At 49.6% G+C, this 20,639-nt stretch overlaps 1 protein-coding gene and 1 pseudogene across 1 annotated transcript; both read right to left on the bottom strand.

The window, feature by feature from the left end:
- Positions 1-339: 339 nt before the first annotated feature.
- Positions 340-12,878, bottom strand: RHOG (ras homolog family member G). Its single transcript, XM_070426837.1, has 2 exons — positions 12,803-12,878; positions 340-1,557 (listed from the first exon to the last, which is right to left on the bottom strand). Exon 2 carries the CDS (start codon positions 1,487-1,489, stop codon positions 914-916), a length of 576 nt encoding a protein of 191 aa, XP_070282938.1. The 5' UTR covers positions 1,490-1,557; positions 12,803-12,878; the 3' UTR covers positions 340-913.
- A 4,690-nt stretch (positions 12,879-17,568) lies between these two features.
- On the bottom strand, positions 17,569-18,159 carry LOC139018428 (high mobility group protein B1 pseudogene; annotated as a pseudogene).
- Between the last annotated feature and the right edge of the window lie 2,480 nt (positions 18,160-20,639).

The following is a 20,639-nucleotide window of genomic DNA, read 5'->3' as shown; positions in this document are numbered from 1 at the left end:
AGTTAAGATCTTTCCCTTTGGGGATGTAAACAGCTCAGATTCAAGACCACTAAGAACGCCTGCCTGCAGGCTGATGGCTCTCCACCTCTCCCTTTCTGAACCTGTCCTTTGCATCCCAGTCCACTACAGAATCTGTGGCTGGGCCCCATAGCAAGACTGGTCCCTCCAAGGGAGCCCAGAGCTTTGTTAGAGAAATTGGGGGGTGGGAATCACAATGAAGCCTATTGTCTTCTGTCCCCTCTTACAGGAAACAAAAGGCTCCCAGTCTCTGGGGAGCCCTAGCCCATGCCTGTCCCCTGCCCAACCCCCAATGTCCAGCACACAGGGAGGAGCCGGGGCCACTGGAGACAGGAGGTTTTATTGATGCTGATGGGGGTAGGAGCTGATGGGGGCTGGGGTGGGGGGCTGAGTCAGTCAGCAATGCATAAGGCCTGGGCACATGGAGACAAGTTAGGGCACATTCATCTTCTCAGGATTTTGTGGTTCCTTCATTGGGGAAGGGAGAGAGCATCTTGAGGGGGGAGCAATTCGAAGAGCAGCAAGGGAGAGGTTAGGGATGGCTAAGAGCTCCTAACCTGAGAGAAGGCACCACAATAGGCAGCAACCTCTGTGTGAAAAGCTGGATCAACTGGTCAGTAGGGAAAAATGGGGAGGGGCACTGGGTTGGCTTCTTGGGGAAGGGTCCAACCTTGGCCTGGGTGAGCTCTCAAGAATACCTGGTATTCCCAAGCAGATTGGGACCCAAAGCCCCTTTCCCTGTGGGCCTCCTCAAGGAGAAACAGGCATTCAGGGAGCCCCCTGGCAAGGGGTGCCAGAATTAGTCTTTAAGGCACAAGGCACAGCTGGGGGCAGACAAGGCGCCAAGGCACAACTGGTGGGGGGGCAGGGGCAGCCTCCAAGCTGAGTGCCAGGGTCACAAGAGGACACAGGACCGCCCACGCTTGACCGGTGTGGGGTTGAGCACAGCCCGGACAGCCTCAGCGAACACTTCCTTGACGCCATCCTGCTGCAGGGCTGAGCACTCGAGGTAGCGCACAGCATGGATCTGCTTGGCCAGTGCCTGGCCTTGCTGCGGTGTGATGGGCGCCTGGCCCTGCTCCTTGAGGCGCCGCAGGGTGTCAGGCTGGGCTCTCAGGTCCTTCTTGGTGCCCACCAGGAGGATGGGCACATCAGGGCAGTGGTGGCACACCTCCGGATGCCACTTGTGCCGCACATTCTCATAAGAGGGTGGACTGGCAATGGAGAAACAGATGACAAAGACGTTGGTCTGAGGGTAGGAGAGAGTGCGGAGGCGGTCGTACTCCTCCTGGCCCGCTGTGTCCCACAGGTTCAGGTTCACTGTGCGCCCATCAACTGCGCTCTGGGCGCTGTAATTGTCGAACACTGTGGGGATGTATTCCTTGGGGAAGGCGTTAGTTGTGTAGCAGATGAGCAGGCATGTCTTGCCCACAGCCCCGTCGCCCACCACCACACACTTTATGCTCTGCATTGTGGGTGCAGCTGCTTCAGTGGAGGCACTGCCTCCTTCCCCTTCTGGGCCCCTCTGGATGCAATGACCTAAGAACAGAGGAGAGGGACACTTGGTCAGGACACTCTTGGGAATAAAGAATGGGGGCACACAGAGGGAAATGACCTTCTGTTTTCTTAACCTGATACCATTTTATAATCCCATCAGGACAGACCTCAGGGAGACAGATACACAATAAAGAGAGGCCCTGAGATCACGCAAAGATGCTCAGGTGTAAGGAGGCTGGCGCTACAATATGTGGAGCACATAAATGCTGGTGCCAGACCAACTAAGTTTTGCTATTTACTAGCTGTGTGACCCTGGACCAATTGCTTATTGTTGATTAGTGGGTTTGTTTTCTTATGTGTAAAATGGGAATAAAATAATACCTACTTCATTGGATTATTAAGAGGATTATATAAGGTAACACAGTAAAACATTTAGAACAGTGCCTTCAATAAGTATTAGCTACTTTTATTTTTCCTCCAGGCAGTATATACATAAAAGGGCAGTGTACAGGTGTAGGGATCAACCTACAGACCCTCTACTAGGTATGGACCCCTCCCACTATGTACACTGGAGAGGGGTTCTGGCACAGGGCGCTGTCCCACGTCACTGAGATGCAGCCATGTGTGGGAACCTCTCCCAACTCAGGGCCAGCCCTGCCCAGTGCACTGATGTTTCAACTCCAAACCCCATATCTTGGCTACTGAGTACAATCCAAAAGGTGCAATAAGAAACCTGCTGAGCAAGGAGCACAATTCTCTAGACAGCTGCCCTATCGAAATCCAGGGTACCCTAGGGAGGGAAAAGGAGAGTGAGCTAATCCCATTATTTTTGTAAGCATAGTGAACCCTATTTGGCCACACATATCCAGGCTGGCAACTCAGTGCAGGGGAATATGGGAGATTGAGCCAAGGCTGGGGTCTAGTGGGAATCTGAATATGTAATAATGAATGAGGCAAAGGGGTGGCTCCTAGACATCAGCATCTTCTCTCGAGATCCTTGGTGGGGTGAGGCAGATCCTCCAAGCCCACCCAAGAGGGATGAACAGAAGAATAAAACAAAACCTTGATTTCCCCCTTACTTTTCTGTCACTTTTTTGAGACCATGGCACATACCTCTGAAGAATTTCAGGGGCTTCCGGACTCTCGGGTAGAGAACACAGTGCCATTAAAGCTCTATCACTGAGAACACATGCTGGAGTCATGTCTATTTACATTGGCCAGGGATTCTCCTCACAGCTCCACCAACTAGTCATGTATGATCTTGGGCAACATATTAAGTTTCCTGAGCTTCAATTTCCTCATCTGTAAAATGGGGGAATCTTGCCTACTGTGTTAAAATTGTTCAGAGTGTGAAATGAGCCAATGTATAGAAAGTGTTTGGCCTGAGGCGCGGCACATAGGAAGTACCAAGTAAATGGGCTGCTGTAATTGGTGAGGTGTGAAAGAAAGAGTCCCAGCTCCAACCATTACCCTTGTCCCCTTTGCAGCTCACAGGGCCTCAGGGTGAGGAACTGCTCTTCTGAGTTCTGGAAAGAACAGAGCTTCCGGAAACCCTGTGATTATTTATACTGCTGTGGCAAAGGTTCTCCTCTCATTGGCTACTTCCTCTTGGTCATGAGGGACTTTTGCTGGCCAGTATGTGACTTCCTTTCCTTGACTCTCACAACCAGGTCCCTGCATCCTAGGAGGGGATAGCCAATTTTATTTATTTATTTATTTATTTATTTATTTATTTATTTATTTTTAGAGAGTGGGGAATAGAGAGAAACATAATGTAAGAGAACAACATTGATTGGTTATTCCTGCACACGCCCCAACCAGGCTAGGGATTGAACCTGCAACCTGGCTATGTATCCTGACTGGGAATCAAACCCGAGACTTTTCGTGCACAGGACATTTCTCCAACCAACTGAACCACACTGGCCAGGGCTGGACAGTCTGTTTTAGACACACCCAAATATTCTAATATCCCTTGCTCCATGCAAGCACCATCACCACTGGCCCATTTTTCTCCATTTCACTTTATATACACTGCAAAACTTCACCCTAGTCTGAAAATCCCTTTACTCTCTGCCTGACCTCTCAAATACTGGTTCAGAAGCCTCAAAAATCAAATTGTGGATAGGGGGAGATCTCATTGGGAGGCAAAAAGGAACTCTGGTGGTGTGGACCTGCACAGGACCCAGAGCTTGGTCCCAGCTTCCTCCCAAGCTCCAGCTTCCCCTGGGACCAGCCGGGAGGGAAATGGTTTCATTCTATGAGGTTGTCTCTGGTTCCCATGAAAACATTTCCATCTTATTTGTGTGAATAAGTGTCTGTGTCCAACTTCAGGACAGATGATAGAGAGCCTCAGGAAATGGGTCCAGGTAGGAGTTAAGGATCCTACAGGGCAGTGGAGAGAACCTCAGACTGGAAGTCAAGAGACCAAAGTTCTAACCCCAGCTCTGTTTTGCTGCTGACTCACTGAAACCAAGCATGAGGCACTTACCCTCCCCAGGCCTCAGTTTCCCAGTCCATGAAATGGAGAGAAAACTGCCTGTGACAAGGGCAGTAGGTAGATGATATGAGACACGAAGAGCCCTGGGAGCAGGGGATAGAATGATGGGGGTAGGAAAGGCAGGGGGTGGTGTGGGGGTGGGGTTGGGGCTGAGTCAGTCAGCAAATGCATAAGGCCTGCATACATGGGGGCAAGTTAAGACACATTCTTCTAGGATTCTGTGGCTCCTCCCTTGGGGAAAGGAGAGAGCATGTTGCAGGGGTTGGTGCTGTTACTTATGTCCCCTGAATTACCTGGGAGACCCTAGCATTTTGAGAGAACTCCTGGGCCTGTAAATCTTTAGTTCTACAGAGTGGGGGCATGGGTGTGGTAGTATGTCTGGGAACTCCTCCCCCACAGGCCCAGCACTGGGTTGGCCCAGGCAGGAAGGCAAGAAGGGAGCTCTGGACAGCAGTCACAAGGCCCAAGAGACTGGAAGTTCAGTGGCTCCAGGCTGCTCTCTAGGGAGGTGGTTATCAACCCACGATCAGTAAATCAGCCCTCAAAGGAGTGGGGAGGGAGAGGGCAGCAGCTTCCGGGCTGGCAAGGGAACAGGACTGACACCGGAAAAGGATCATGAGTGAGGTAGTGTCCAGAAACAAGCAGAGCAGGGGCAGTGTGGTACAGGGCAGAGAAGCAAACTCCGGAATGTGGCCTCTTGGGTTCACCTGCTGACTCTGGCCTTTGATAAAAAGCCCTCACAAGGTACAACGCTTCATAGATCACGTGGCATTGTTATTTGATCCTTATAACAACCCATTGGTACTATGTCTATTTACAGATAAGGAAACAAACTCATAGTTAAAGTAACTCAGTGTCATACAGCCAGTTAGCTTGGGAGTCAGGACAAAAACCCAAAGTCTGTGTTTTCCTCAATGCATCATACAGCCTCCACATTACCCCTTACTAGCCAACTTCGTGACCCTGAGCAAGTAAGTCACTTCCCTTCCTGGAGCCTCAGTTTCTTTAACTGTACAGAAGGAATGACAATACTTGCCTTCCCTGACTCAAAGGACAACAGCAGCATGGGAATGAATGTGCTTTGTGATTGGAAAGTTGTGCACACAGAAGCAAAGCCTTTCATCCCAATAGGCAGGAAGCACTGAATACTTAGGTGTCTGAGTGGTGGCATCAGTCTAGTACTTTATCCCAAAGCGTATCCCCTCTCCCAGGACAAATGTTTACTTGGAAATCCTATGACCTGTACTGGATCAAATAGGTTCCCACAGCCCATTTAAGGAGGGTAGGGTCTAACCTGTGCCACATAGGAAGAAGGAACAGTCAATGCTGCACGAGGCCAAATAAGAAGAGTGGCCTGCTTGAGGTTAGAGTTAACTGTGACTTACTAGATGACTTTTATAAAAAGAACTTTTGGCCCCTGCTCGCGTGGCTCAGTGGTTGAGTGTCAACCTATGAACCAGGAGGTCACGATTTGATTCCTGGTCAGGGCACATGCCCGGGTTGCGGGCTTGATCCCCAGTAGGGGGCGTGCAGGAGGCAGCCGATCAATGAATCCCTCTCATCATTGATGTTTCTATCTCTCTCCCTCTCCCTTCCTCTCTGAAATCAATAAAAACAAAAAGAACTTTTATTTAGTAAGTAAATTAATGGTCGCAGATCTGTATATTATTAGCCAAATTACAATGACTTTTTATTCCTAACTTAATTAAGAGCATGCCTAGTCTCTCATCCTGGCATTCAGAGTTCTTCATACTCTGGTAGGGATTTTAGAGTCAGCTAGACCTGAGTTTAAATCCTAGTTCTTCCACTTATGAGATAAGTAATAAAACCAACCTTATAAGGTGTTATAAGGATTAAGTGCATTAATGTACAATATATGTGTAAATGTAGGTACTCTGCAAATGTGAGTCCCCAGTTTCCTGCTCCAGAGGGGTCTTCCCTGTCCTCTTAAACAAACCAGGACGATTGTTGCCTCTGAACTGTTACTCTTGTTCTTCCATCTGCTGCCATTCCCTCTTGCCTCTAGAATCTTCCTGACTCCTCAAGGCCTAGCTTAAACCTCAGAGCTTCAGAACCCCATGAGGCTACTAACTTCTCCTTTCTTTGAACTTCCATAGCAAGGCCAATCCTTTTAACCCTTCTTTGGCTCCTTGTGATTCTCCTTCCCCAATAGTCATACATAAGTTTCCTAGTTTTTGGATGCCTTCCCAATACTGGAGCTTGAGCATCCCTCAACTCTTCTACAGAAAAACTGAGCATAGCTCTAACTGGTTTGGCTCAATGCGTAGAGCATCGGCCTGTGGACTGAAGGGTCCCAGGTTCGATTCTGGTCAAGGGCATGTACCTTGGTTGTGGGCACATCCCCAGAGGGAGTGTGCAGGAGGCAGCTGATCGATGTTTCTAACTCTCTATCCCTCTCCCTTCCGCTCTGTAAAAAATCAATAAAATATATTAAAAAGAAAAAAAGAAAAAGAAAAACTGAGCACAGGGTTGAGAAGACAGGAGTGTGCAACCACTGTCTTCTGATCTGCTTGCTTCTGCCCCATTACTGAGATCTGGACAGTTACCTCAAAAGCCTAGAATTGAATTAACACTCCCACGGCCAACACAGCAATACTGAATCTTTTTGGACAGCAGTGGCAGCCAAAAACTTTGACTGGGGTAGGCAAAAAAATCTCTCTTCCCAGTACCAGCTTGACCTGACTCTAGCAGGGAACCCAGCGGAGGGGAGCACAGTCCATGGGGACCTAACTCTGAGTGTGGTTCCTGGAGCCCAGCTTGTACCCAGTGGGACCTTGTCTTGGGGTGTGCCTCAGGCAGGCCAGAAGTGGGGAGGGAAAGGAAGCAGAGGATTGCCTGATTGCCAGATCTCTGTGGCGGTTAGAGCAGGGGAAGTGTCCCAATTGGGAGTGGGGGAGGGGAGGGGTGGGCCCTGAGAGATGGGGGAGTGTGAAGGCAATAGGAACCAACTTACCACAGCCTTTTATCCTGCCTCCCTGACATGGGGCTCCATTTCTGCAGCCCTCACTGAAACGCATTCTACCTAATCCATCTCTGGGCCTTCTGATCCTGAACTCTGGCCACACCACCCTGAACCTCTAAAGCAGTCTCCACATTCTCTTCCCCAAAACACACCAAACAGCAAGCAATATTCCCTGTCCTCATGGGAATCCAGCATTCTTCCCCTCTTCCATCCTCCAATACCCAATGGGCAGCTCAGAAGTCCTCAGTGGCCTAAAGGAACCCCACCCCTTGGTTCTTCAGGGCCAAGCACCATTGCCATCTCCTCCAGGAAAGTTTTGGCAAATCACCGAGGTCACAAGTGACTTATCCCATCCAAGGTCTGGTTCCTGTTTCTCTCACAGGCACATTGTATCTTCCAAGACATGGAGGCTGTTCTGAATCTTATCTATACTGGGAGGACCTAGAGGGCAAGGTCCTGGGGATCTGTCTCCTTAGGCTGAACACAGTCAATAACTGGACTCACTTGTACTTCATGTCTTTGCACATGGGAGTTCCTCCTCCAGGAATTCTGCTCACCCCTGTCTGATCCTCCCAGCCTTTCAGGGCCCAGATCTGTTCCCATCTTCTCCCCTTTTCCTGTCCTAGCTTCCCCAGCACTGTCTCTACTGTTCAGTGCGCTGAACTAACTGGATGCCTCATGAGGAGGGAAATTGTTCTTTTGCTTACTTCCAGAAGTCCAGCAGAGTGCTGAGCAAAAGCTGCAGACTGACACATATCTCCTCCTCCATCAATGCAAACTTTGATTCTGGGAACAAGGAAGAGTCATAGGCCCAGGAGACACAAGACATGGGCAATCAACTTCCTCCTCCTGCTGAGGAACACAGTTTCGGGTATCAAACACATATAGGCTAGACTGCCCTGTCTTCTACTGGAAGGGGGAGAGGGGTGAAGCAGGGACAGCAAGGCCAGAGGTGATGAGGAAGATGGGTAGGAAAAGTGGTCCTGATAAGGCTAAGGATGGGGGGTATCTGAAGACCCATGGTCAAGGGTTAGGTAAGGTCAGTGTCAGTGTTGGAAATGGCTTCAGAAGCTCTGTGAGTCTGATGATTTGTTTGGAAGGATGGAGGAGAGGTGATACGAAGAGGCTCAAAAAAGCTGCAGCTGGCTGCAGCTGGGCAGGGAGGAGGAAGCTGGGGGAGACATGAGATCATTGTGGGGCTGGGACCAGGCCAAGGGCTGAGTCTCTCTCTTTCTTCCCCTTCTCCCCATCAGCAGGGAACTAGACCCAAGAGAGCCTAGCTCCCAGCCTTACACACACACACACACACACACACACACACACCAAACAAACAAACAAACAAAAAACAAACCCATGCTAGAGAACTCTCCACCTCTTGCCATTCTCCCCCCTTCAGCCTCTGCAGGGCTTCCTGCACTGCAGCAGGTAGGGTAAGAGGGTTAGTTGACTCTACCCACTAGGGTCTAGCGAGCAGGAAGAAGCAAGACAGCTGTAGCTGGGAAAGCTGTGGTGAGGATGGGACCCTTTCACTAAGTCTGAGTTCCCGTCCATCTTTCACCATCCCCAGCACCTGGGGTGCTCCACAAAGGGTGAGCCCCAGGGCCAGGAGAGCTCTGCCTGGGGGAGCTAAGGAGGCCACCCCCTCCCCCACCAAGCAGCACAGAGGAAGGCTGAACACTTGCTTCCTCCTCCCTTCCCCCTAGCAGCTCAGGAGTCCCAGGGCCCCACGAAAGGCCTGTGAAGTGGCACTTCCTTTGCCTTTGCTCATTTCACACGGTGCTGTACAGAAGCGCCATCCTCCCAATTCTACCCCCCCCCCCCCCCCCCCCCGGCCAGAAAATACCCACAGAGAGACCCAGGGCCACACTGTCCCTTCAGCCCCGCCCCAGGCCTAAAGGGGGTTTCCACAAGGGAAAAAAACATCAGGGAGGAAACTCCGGCATCTATTTTCCAGTCAGTGGGGCAGAGCTAGAGCAGGGCACAGGGTACTACCTCATCTTGCTGTCCCCTGTCAAAATCCCCCACACTCTCTGCCCTCTTCTCATCTCTCAACCTATAACAATCCTTCGACTTTGGGGAAAGGGGCCACAGTTCCTATCCCTGGACAGATACTCAGAGACCACTCAAGCCGTCAGATCAAGGCTGGCATGAGACAGGAGGGCTCACAGTGGAGGCCAGTGCTATGAAGAGCCTCGTGGTTGAAGGAGAGTCAGTTATCAGAATTCTCTATGCTCCGTGGAGGTATTGATAGGCAACTCCTTCATGTTGAAGCTGAGTCATGAGAGACAAAGTTGACCAGAGTTATAAAGAGAGTTGGGAGCAAATCTAGGACTAGGGCCTGGATCTCCTAACCTCCAGCCTGATGTTACTTCCATAAAGGAAAAGAGTATTTTACTCAGGCCTGGGAATGAGCTTATCATCTCTCTGGCCTCATTCAGGAAGATCCTACCACGGTTTATCCCTTCAGGAAAAGGCCAAAGGGGTCAGGTTGAAGTCTGAGCCCTTTTTGCTTCTAAATTCTCAAGCTTTTATACCTAGTTCCTACTGGGATGTCCATGATTTAGAACTGACATTATTAGACAGCCGGCCATCCTGGCCCTGCCCTAACTGAGGAACTCCTCCTTCAGCTTCTAGCTCCTGGGGAGATGCCCTCCCCCCATGACATGAGGACAAAAGAGGAAGCTGGACTCTGGACAGGAAAACCAATCTGTTCTGGGGAGGTGGCCCAGGCTTTGTCTTCGGTTTCCCTCCTCAGAGACCCCTACAAGCCTCACCACTAATGGGTCTACACTGTGTATGGAGGGAGGGATCTTCAGTCTGGGTCTGGCCCCCAGTCTTCTTCCCAAATGTCCATCTACCCCCATTCAAATATCTTCCCAATTGTCTTACTATAGCCACAACCTCTCGTATCTTCCTGCTCATGACCCCCTAAAAGCTCACATCAGCTACCTCATTTGCCCTCACATCTTGCCAGAAACAACTCTCCAGATCCTAGAGTCCCAACCAGGATTTGTGACAATCTCACATCGGCCACTTCCTTTCATTTCAGGACCTTGATCTTATTTCTTTAGCCAAAACCTCAATGAGCAGCCTCCTAGGTTGCGGGCACCTCCCTACCTCTCATGATATTTTCCCATTTAGATCCCCGTGACCGTGATCATATTTTTTTTCAGCAATGACTTTTTTGCAATTAGCTCAAACCTTCAGTGGGACTAGATCCTGCCTGGGAGAAACCCCGTCTCATCCATCCTATCTTCACCCTCAGAGACCTGTGGGTTTTAGTTATGCAGGATCCTAAAATAAGTAGTGGGTTGCAGTCCAGGAGTCAGGACTCCTGGGTGGTTTTTTACTGAGCAGTGATGCTGGGAAAGTGCCTTGCATGAACATCCTTCCCCAAGAAGGGATTTTATGTATGTCCCTGAGATTTCCTCCTGGGGCCAAACCCCATATACCTCCTAGAAATGAGAGTAGGAGAAACTAGTGGGTAGAAGGGACAACTCATGGGAGAGGGGCAACTGTGAGAATGGAAGAGAATAGAATGGGAACAGCCTTCAAATCTAGTGGTGCTTGGGAATTCCAAAATTATAGCACTTGCTCCCCTCCATTTCTTTCTTTCTTTTTCTTTTTTTTTTCCTAGTGGAGACAAATAAATAGAGTAAACTGAGAGAGGCAGCGAGAAGCAAGGTCTCATAACATGCATCCCAAAGGCTTGAGGAAAGCGTTCTAGAATGGGAACAATGTGAGCTTATAAAACCAATCTAGACTGAAGTTAGACTCAGGAGAAAGACAGGGAGTAGGGTCCTATCTAGGGTGAAAGGGGGAATACTAAGGATGGAAGGCAGAGGAGAGGGGTCAGCAGACTGCAGAGGGCTTCCTGTCACCAAGGCCCTGATGTAGCCCAGGGCACGGGGTATCCAGCCTGGGCAGGACCCGGACGGAAGACAGCATGGAAGAAAGGGCAGACACTTTTGCCTCACACCCCTCTTCTTTTCCTGTACTGGCACTAAAACATTAAGACCGAAGTTAGATTAGCTATAGTCTTCCCTCCAGAAACTTGCCTTTGCCCCTTCCCTTTCCATCTGTCACACATAGCTGACCTGGTCTCATTCTCTGCAACACCATTGTTGGAACCAGTAAGTATTGAGTTAGGGACCTTCAGGCTGCCCCCCGCCCCCCAGCCGCCCCCAGCTGCCTCCAGGCTTGGCCTCATGATTAAGCACCCAAGGGCCTGGGTGATTTTGATTTCCCACGGCCTCTTTCACCAGTCTTATTCCTACCACTCTACCCTGACTGCTATGGTCTGCTTCCTCCTGCCTAACCACAACCTCACCCACTACAGGTTCCCTTCATTCTGCTGGCTTCCTCTGCTCTGGGCCATCTCAAGGCTGAGGGCAGTTATTTTGTCTCAAAGAGATAAAAATGTAGACACATGGACACTTGCACACACGTACACACATAGAGAGGTTTTCCAGCTCTTTTATCGTCTCTATCACTAGGTGGTTGCAGCCTGCATCTCTGAGCTGGGGAGGTTTGAAAAGGCTCTCAAACTCAGCAAAGATCTGACCCCAAAGCTATAAGTGGCTGAAAGGAAAAGACACAGAGAGAGGGATCTAGAAGGACGAGGAAAGATGGAGGAAGGAAGAGTGTGGAGCCAGGAGCTGGCCAAGGAAGGGAAGGGTGTAGGCTGCAGGGGACAGAGATGGACAGAAGGGCAGGGTAAGTGAGAAGCCAGGGCCTTGGCATGACTGTGTGTTGGGGAAAAGAAACCGAAGAAGATGGGAGAAGAGGGTAATGGAGGGGTTGTGGGTCGTCTAAAGAAAGAAAGGAGGAAGACAGTGAGGGTGTACAGAATTCAGGGACTAACAGTGAGGGGAAGACTAGGAGGTGGTTCCCAAGCGTCTCCAGGGCCAGGGCCCCTGCTTCCTCCAAGAAGCCCCATCATTCTCTCCATCTTCTGAAGTTAGTGCTGCTCTGTGATGCCATCTTGCCAGGGACTATCAGTGCCTCTGCATGAGAGTCCTTCCACTTCCAGCCACAGGACAAGACCTCCCTCAGTTTACCCACAAAGGAGCAAGGCCAGGCACCAGTCGGCCAGGCCGGCAGATGTTTGTTAACTCAAGACCTGTTGCTTGCTTCCAGGGGTGAAGCGGTTTGACCTCAGGAAAAGAAAACAACAACAAACCAGACAGAGAGAAGGACTGTGGTCAGCGGGGCTCCCCCCGCCCTTCTCTCGAGTGCAGGGGACCGCTGGCTGCCGCCGGAGAGCCGGGTCCGGGTTGGCGGCGATCCTCGGGGCAGGGAGCTCTTCCCCTGCAGAGGAGGCTGCAGAGGCCAGACACCGCCCCCCTCGCAAATGTCACCACTGCCGGAGCAGTGGGCGCGCCATCTCCAGCCCAGGGGGCACCCTCCTCTCACACACCTCGGGACACCCCCACCAACTTCGGCGGGCACCCCACTTCTGAGTCCCACAGCCCAGCTCTAAGCTCTCCCACTTCAGAGACTTTCCTCTCGGAGCCGCAGCCTTCCGATCTCAGGGGTCCCCCGCAGCTCCTGGGAGCCGGTGCAGCACCCCCCACCCCGCACCCCGTACAGGAACCCACCCTCCCGGGGCCACCGCCGGCTCGCAGTGACCCGGTGCCCGCCCCGCCCGGCGGCCGCGCCCGCCCAGCTTGCAGCGATCCCAGCACCTCCCGCCCGCGGCCTCCCGCAAGCAAACTTCCCGGGCCCGCGCCCGCGCCCGCGCCCAGTCCGGGCCGGCAGGGCTCCCACCCCCGACCCCCAGCCCGCCGGCCCGCGCCGGGCCTCACCTGGCGCCCTCCCCGCCGCGGGGGAGCTGGGGGCGGCGGCAGCGGCTGGCGGCTCGAGAAGGAAGTGAGAGCGGGAGGCCGGAGGAAGTGGGGGGGGCGGGCCGGGCGGCCGGGGCGGGGCGCGGGGGCGGGCCGGGGCGGGGCCCAGCGCACCAGGAAGTCCGCAGGCCGGGGGCCCCCCCACCCTCGGCCTCCCCTCCACTGGTCCTGGGCTCCCCCCCCCCCCGCCGCCTCTGTGTCCCTTCAGGTCAGGCCTCCCAAGGCCAGGGCTCCCCGTCTCCTCCCAGTTCCCCCCCCCCCACCATAGAGGCCCTGACCTAGGCTCTAGGCTTCTGCCCCCTCCCGCATCTCGCCCCCCAACCCCCACCGCTGGAAGATGCTGAGAACAGGCGCCCCTAGGCCTGGTGCCTTCAGTCAAGTGCAGGGGTCGAGCGATGGTCAAGTCTCGGGCTACAGTGGGTCAAGCTGGGCATTCTCCACCCCAGCCCCGAGCTCCGAGGGGGTGCGGAGTGGTGCAGGGGTGGTGATTCAGCAGTGGGAAGGCCCAGACCCCTGGGGAGGGTGCGGACATGGGGTGGGGGGGAGGGGAGCTGGCGTCAGCACCCGGGGAAAGACAAGATCAGCAGAGGCGCAGGCGGAGCCGTGGGCCCCCAAAACAGGATGTCGCGTCGTCGTTCCGCACCCGGCCGTTCGGCGCGCCCGGGCTCTGGGGAGGGGGCGGGGCGCGGCGAGGACGTGGGGCTCCCCCGGCCCCGGCTTCTCGCGGAGGCGCGCAACTGCTTGGGGCTGAAGGACCGCACCCAGGCCTGAAATCCCCGCCCGGCCCCGAGGACGCGAGGGTGGGCGGGCTCGTGGGCGCCCCCTGGTGCTTCTGCTCCCAGGCGTTGTGCGTGGAGCTCTGACTCGAGAAGGGACATCCTTGGTTCAAAAACAACTTTCTGAGCGCCTACCACGTGCAAGGTGCTGTGTAGGAAAACTGAGAGGCGATTAAGACAAGCACACTGTCTCCAAGAGGCTTTTCGGATAAAGAGAAGGAACAACTTAGAGAATAAATAGCTTATCCTTTCTCAGCCTCAATTCTGTCTTCGACATAACCTCTTCTTCATCCTGTAGTTGGGAAGATAACATGAGAATGGATGTAAAAGGCCTTCTGTCAATGCCTAGCTCAAAGGAAATGAGAATGAGTTCCCTAAACACAATGTGCCTGCCCATATCTTTGGGTCTTGGCGCATCCTACTCCCTCTGACTTCTTTTCTGTCTTGACTGCTAGAGGAAATAGACTCGTCTTTCACAATCTGGCCCTAACGGACTATTCCCTGCCTGGCTGCCATTCTTACCCGTCCCACAATGCGTACACACACACACACACACACACACACACACACACACCACCTCTGCCGTGCACTTAATAGTCTCTCCTAATGCTGTCCAGTAGAAATGTAATGTGAAGCATAAATGTAATTTAAAATTTTCTAGTAATGACATTTTTTTAATTTAAAAGAAACAGATACGATTAATAATATATTTTACTTATCCCAAATTACCCAAAATATTATCCTTTAACATGTAATCAATATATAAAAATTATTGGTTATAAATGAATAGGATATTTTACGTTCTTTTTTAAAAAATGTGTTTTTTATTGATTTTAGAGAGAAACATCAGTGAGAAGGAGACATTAATTGGCTGCCTCCTGCACACCCCTACTGGGGATCCAGCCTGCAACCTGGGCATGTGCCCTACTGGGAATCGAACCAGGGACCTTTTGGTTCATGGGTGGAGGCTCAACCACTGAGCCACACCTGCAGGCTCTTTTCATTTGGTACTAAGTCTTTGAAATCTGGTGTGTTTTATACCTAACAGTATATCTGAATTTTGGCTAGACACATTTCAAGTGCTCAATAGTGCATGTAGCTAGTGAGTATGGGACATGAAGTTAGAGCCCCTATCAGATTCAGGCTGGTAAATGACTGAGTAGATTAATTCATCCTCCATGCTGCTTCTAGGGAAGCTTCCCTCTCTCCCCCCACCCCTCCCCAGGCAGAGTTTGGATCTCTCTTCACCCTCCTCAGAGCACTTGGGACCAGCTCCTTTCTAGAGGAATGGAGACCTGGAAACACAAGGGGAAAACCTGGTTCTCCTCCATACCCTACTGGGAGCACATGGCTGGTGGTTGTCATTAATAATGAAGAAACACCATAACCGGTTTGGCTCAGTGGATAGAGCGTTGACCTGCGGACTGAAAGGTCTCAGGTTCGATTCTAGTCAAGGGCATGTACCTTGGTTGCGGGCACATCCCCGGTGGGAGGTGTGCAGGAGGCAGATGATCGATGTTTCTCTCTCATTGATGTTTCTAACTCTCTATCTCTCTCCCTTCCTCTCTGTAAAAAATCAATAAAATGTATTTTAAAAAAATAAGGAAGAAAGTACTGTGAGTTTCATAAAAGACAGGGTTCAGTGGAGGACCACATAGTACAATGAATTCTATGGGCCATTAAAAACTATGTCCCAGAACAAAGGTTTTTGAGTTGTGTTCTTAGAGGTCCCTTCCCAGGATTTGAGGGCAGGAAAATAGTGGAGTTCTGGCCTCCCTTCCCTTCAACCAGAGTTGGTTGATTTTTATCAGATTTATATACTAGTGTTCTGGGTAAAGAGCTCATTAAAAAAAATGTTTTCTATGAAAAATACTTGAAAATCAATTTTAGAAGCATAGTGGTAAAAGTTGGGTATCTGTTAGATTCAGTAGACCAAAAGGCTGGATGGGCACCCTGTGGTCAGACTGCATTTCCTGAGCCCATGGTTGGCCCTGGTTTAGCTTGCTTAGGTCAGAGAACTTGACTTGACTTTGAAGAGTCCATGGTCTGGTGGGATATGAGACTTCTGCATATAAAGCTACTAGAGGACAAGTAAAGAGCCCTGGGCTGGGCTTCAGAAGACCTGAAGTCTGCCCTAGACAGTTGGGCTCAGTGGATAGAGCATTGGCTTGTGGACTGAAGGGTCCCTGGTTCAATTCCTGTCAAGGGCATGTACCTCAATTGCAGGTACTATCCCCTGCCCTGGTCAGGGTGCCTGCAGGAGACAACCAATCAATGTGTCTCTCTCACATCCTAGCAGATGTTTCTCCCACTCTGTTTCTCCCCCGCCCTTCCACTCTCTCCAAAAATCAATAGAAAAATATCCTCAGGTGAGGCTTAACAAACAACAACAACAACAACAAAACCCAAGAAGACCTGAAGTCTAGTCTTGGCTTGTCCAGACTGACTAGGGAAACTCTAGGTTAGGTCTCACCCTTCTCTGGGTCTAAGACTCCTTCACTGGAAAACAAGGGGTTGAACCAGATAATACCTTTGAGCTCTGACCTATGATACACTCTTCATAATAATAATTAAGTAATTAAGGTTTATGCATGTAGCATATTGCTCATAGTTCTTTCATACCAGTTAGGTCACCTTGCTTTGTGCTCTAGTTAATTGTATCTGTACCTAATGTCTGTCTTCCCCACTGACTGTAAGTCCTTTGAGGTTGTGTCTGATTCATCTCTGTGTCCACCCATTGGGCCTGGCGCAGCACACATTTGCCTTCAGTATATGTCTGTGGAATTAAATTGTCTTAATAAAGCACAAAAATGTATAAAACTATCAGAAGCCAGGTGACTTGGAGCCACTTTTATGGCACAGAGATAGGAAGGGCCAATAAGGTTAGAGGAGAGAGAGGCAGGTAGATAGGTGAGACTGTTTGCAAAGGCTTCTTGGAAAGGGAGGGACTCAGCTGAAGAGGGTAGAAAGAGAGCACAACCCCAGAAGGGCTGTTTCTTCTTCCTGCTCTCTCACTTGCTTTTTCAGAATAGGTGAGCTTTTTGTGCTCACAAGCAGCTGAGAGACAAGGGCACCAAGTCGGGATGTTTAGAAGTGAGACACCACATGAAAGCATTTTGTTGGGGTAGAATAGAGAGATCACAGACAGGTTCTGGAGCCAAACAGCCCAGGATTCAAATCCTGGTTATACAGCTTACATTGTGAACTTGGGCAAGTCAGTCAAAATGACCACTCTCTTTCATTTCTTGAACAAACATTTATTGAAAATCTTTTCTGGGCCAGGTATAGTGTCACACCAAGGATGCAGGTGTGAAAACATAGACAAGTCCCTATCCTGATATAACTGGCAAAGAAAATAGATTTTTTTTCTAATAAAAAAATTATATTTACCGAGAAGTATTCAGAATGTCAACAAAGCAGCTGCAATTTTTTTTGCAATTAAAGTGGTATTCAGTTAACAGAACAACAATTATATTATATAAGTTGCATCAGAGACAATTGAAGATGTAAAAACTATCACCCCATATATAACTAATTTGTGCTGTGCACCAAGAACCTGCTTTAAATTTCCATGCCATTTTAAAGGCCCCATACTGTACCAGGCAAGGTTAGTGGCTATTGAAAATACCACCAGGACAGGGTTATCTAAAGACCCATTCAGTAGTGGGTTAACTATACAAGAAAAGACACTCTACAGTTTAAAAACAAATCTTACACACCCTTACATTTCAATTTTTTTCCTTTAAAAGGAATGAGTTGTGTCCCAAGGTGGGGAAAATGCTTTATATACAAGGAAAAAACTGTGCTAGAACCAACTTATTCTTTGTTATCATCATCTCCTCCTCCTCCTCCTCCTCCTCCTCCTCCTCCTCCTCCTCCTCCTTCTCCTCCTCCTCCTCCTCCTCCTTCTCCTCCTCCTCCTCCTCCTCCCCCTCCTCCTCCTTCTTCTTCTTCTTTTTCTTCTTCTTCTTCTTCTTCTTCTTCTTCTTCTTCTTCTTCTTCTTCTTCTTCTTCTTCTTCCTTCTCCCCATCCTCTTCAATTTCCTCATCTTCCTTCTTTTTCTTGCCCCTTTCAGCCTGACAACTCCCTTTTTTTGCTGCATCAGGCTTTCCTTTAGCTCAGCATGCAGCAATATCTTTTTTGTACTTCTCCTTTAGCTTAGCAGCTGTCTTCTCATCAGGCTGCTTGTCACCTGCAGCAGTGTGATTCCACATCTCTCCCACCTTTTTTGCAACATCACCAATGGGTAAGCCAGAATTCTCTCCTTTAATTTTTGGGCAGCTTAGAAAAAAACAAGAAAAAGGCCGAAGGAGGCCTCGTGGGTGCATTGGGATCCTTAAACTTTTTTTTGTTTGTTTTCCCTTTAGGAGGGATATAGTTTTCATTTCTCTTTCATAATGGGCCTTGCCTGCCTTTGCCATGTCTTCAAATTTTCTTTTCTCTTTAGCACATATGGTCTTCCACCTCTCTGAGCACTTAGAAAACTCAGAGAGGTTGACTGAAGCATCTGGGTGCTTCTTCTTGTGCTCCTCCTGGCACATGTGCACACAAAAAACATATCATGGCCCTAGCCGGGGTGGTTCAATGGATAGAGCATCCACCCGCAGACTGAAGAGTCCCAGATTCGATTCTGGTCAAGGGCATGTACCTCTGTTGCAGGATCTATCACTGGCCCTGGTTTGGGCACATGTGGGAGGCAACCAATTGATGTATCTCTCTCTCTGTCTCTCCCCCTCCCTCCCCCCCTCTCTAAAAATCAATGGAAAAATATTCTTGGGTGAGGATTAACAAAAACAAAACAAAAACCATGATGACATTTTGCCTCTTGGCTTCTTAGGATCTCCTTTCCCATGTTTAATTATTTTTCCGCAGTAAGCACAGAGTTGTCCAGTGCCCTTCTGTCTTGCACTTGCCCTTGCACTGTCTCTATGGTGCTCAATGTACTGCAGTGGCTATGAGAGCCAGAAGCCAGGGAGATAGGTCTTAAACAGAAAATCATACACAAGTATGATCTGTTTCATTTTAAAAGGAGAATGACAATACTGTGTGCTTTGTGGGATTGTGAATATTAAATGAGATAATTCAAGCATCTAGCAGATTGTCCAGGGTATAACAAATGAACATTACTGTAGTTAATTTCTCCATATGCCCATGGTGTTCTCAGGTTCTTCCCCCCTCACCAATTCTTCCTTCTTTCTCAAGGTCAAAATGCTAAAGCTGACTTGGTTCTCCTACAAGAGCAGGCTGGCAACAGAGAGGAGGAGAAGAAGGGACCTGAACTAATCTCACCCCTGCCCTAGAAGCTTCTAGCTTAGTCCTCACTGAACTCCAGCTCCTATAGCTCACCAGTGGCCCATAAGGGTTTTCTGCTTAATTCCAGTCCCTATCCCAGTCTCTTTAGGCTAACCCTAAATCAAAGTTCTCCTTTGACTCGGATGTGGTTCTAGGGACCTCACCTCTTGGGACTCCTCTGTATTCCCTGTTCTTCCCACTCTCAGTCTGCCTGAAGAGTGGAAGTAGAAGTCTGCCCTTCATTGCTATCCCTAAAGACAGCCTGATGTCCCATTTCGTGACATGGGAAAATGAGGGGCAAGACAAGAGATGGCAGAGAAAGAACAGGGGAAGTGACAAATGAAACAAAATTCTATAGTAGCATCCTCTGATCCATTGTTCCTGATTCCCTCCAAGAACCTAACTGGATTAGTGGGAGGTGGGACCAAAGATATGCCCTATCTTCCCGGGGTGGGTGGAGGGGGTTCCTTCTCCCAAGCAGGCAGAACAATAGTTGTCTTATTTGCCTCAGGGACAGCTTTGCATCTTTGAGGTTTTCCAAACTAGGTGGTACCCAGGCCACTGGCATAATCTCCTCTGGGAAATGCCTTCTTCTTCAGCCCTGGTGTGTTCAGGAGCAACTCAGTTTGCACAAAGTCACACAGCTTAGCCAGGTTGTAAACCTAAGCAGTCTAATTCCAAAACCCTTCACCCTCATCTGTGTACAGCCTTTCTGATTGCTTTAGGCAGTTACTTGTCCCTCTTCTGTGCTCCCTCACCTGCCCCTGTACCATTTCCTTTCAAGACATTATTCACAAGTACCAGTTGCTCTTCTAAAAACTGAGCTCTTTGAGGGTAGGAACTGGGTTGTCACGAACAGGTGGTCAGTAGATGTTAAATGGATGAGTGAACATTGGCAGTAAGATTCTAGAACTGATTCTGGCAGGGGAGATGATTCTCTTTGTGAAACTAGCTTGGGAAGGGTTGTTAGAAGCCAAGATCTCTTTCCCTATTCCCTATCCTGCCAGAGTGTGGCAGCTTCTCAGTAATGGCTGTACTTGCCATGTTTGGACACCAGGGAGCTCCACAGATAACACAGCCCAGACTCAGAGATTCTTAAATTTTTCTGAGCCAGAGATTTAGGACTCTATTACACTTCTGCTGAAGATTCTCTCACTTTCCAAATGAAAGCTATTGGTATCCAGAAACCCTGTAATGTACAGGAAGGACAGCTAGGCTGCTGTACAGAACACACATCATTCATTATTCACTTTTATTAAGTACCAGGTAAGTACCTGGAAGAATATAAAGATGAATGAAACACAGTCCTGAATGAGCTCAGGGGCTAATGGGGAAAATAGATACTTATTAGGTCATCACAATCCAGTTATATAAGTACTCTAAGCGGTGTAGCAGAGACAGGACAAGTCAGGGAAGGTACTGGGTCTTTTTTTTTTTTCTAATAACTTCTGGTTCATGCTAGGCTGTCACCATTGGTCAAAGCATGAATGCTTTTATTTCACTTGAGCTGAAACTTTTAGGATGGAGAGGAAATCCCAAAGGAGAAAGAGAGCTTGATGTGGTTGCCATGTCATCTTCTCAGCCTCCGTTTGTTCGTTTGTAAAATGAGTACTGTATAGCTTGTCTTATCTAGCAGAGTTCTTGTGAGGGAGGAAATGAGATAATAGATATGAAAGCTCTTGAAAATGATGGAATAGAGGCATGAGAATTGTTTATCCAGTTTGATTTA

Source organism: Myotis yumanensis, unplaced genomic scaffold (genome assembly GCF_028538775.1).
Source record: "Myotis yumanensis isolate MYYU_CA2020_CCGP unplaced genomic scaffold, mMyoYum1.0.hap1 SCAF_10, whole genome shotgun sequence".
In the NCBI taxonomy this organism is placed as follows: domain Eukaryota; kingdom Metazoa; phylum Chordata; class Mammalia; order Chiroptera; family Vespertilionidae; genus Myotis; species Myotis yumanensis.
The sequence above is the reverse complement of the archived record's forward strand: the minus strand, read 5'-3'. Positions and strand labels throughout refer to the sequence as shown.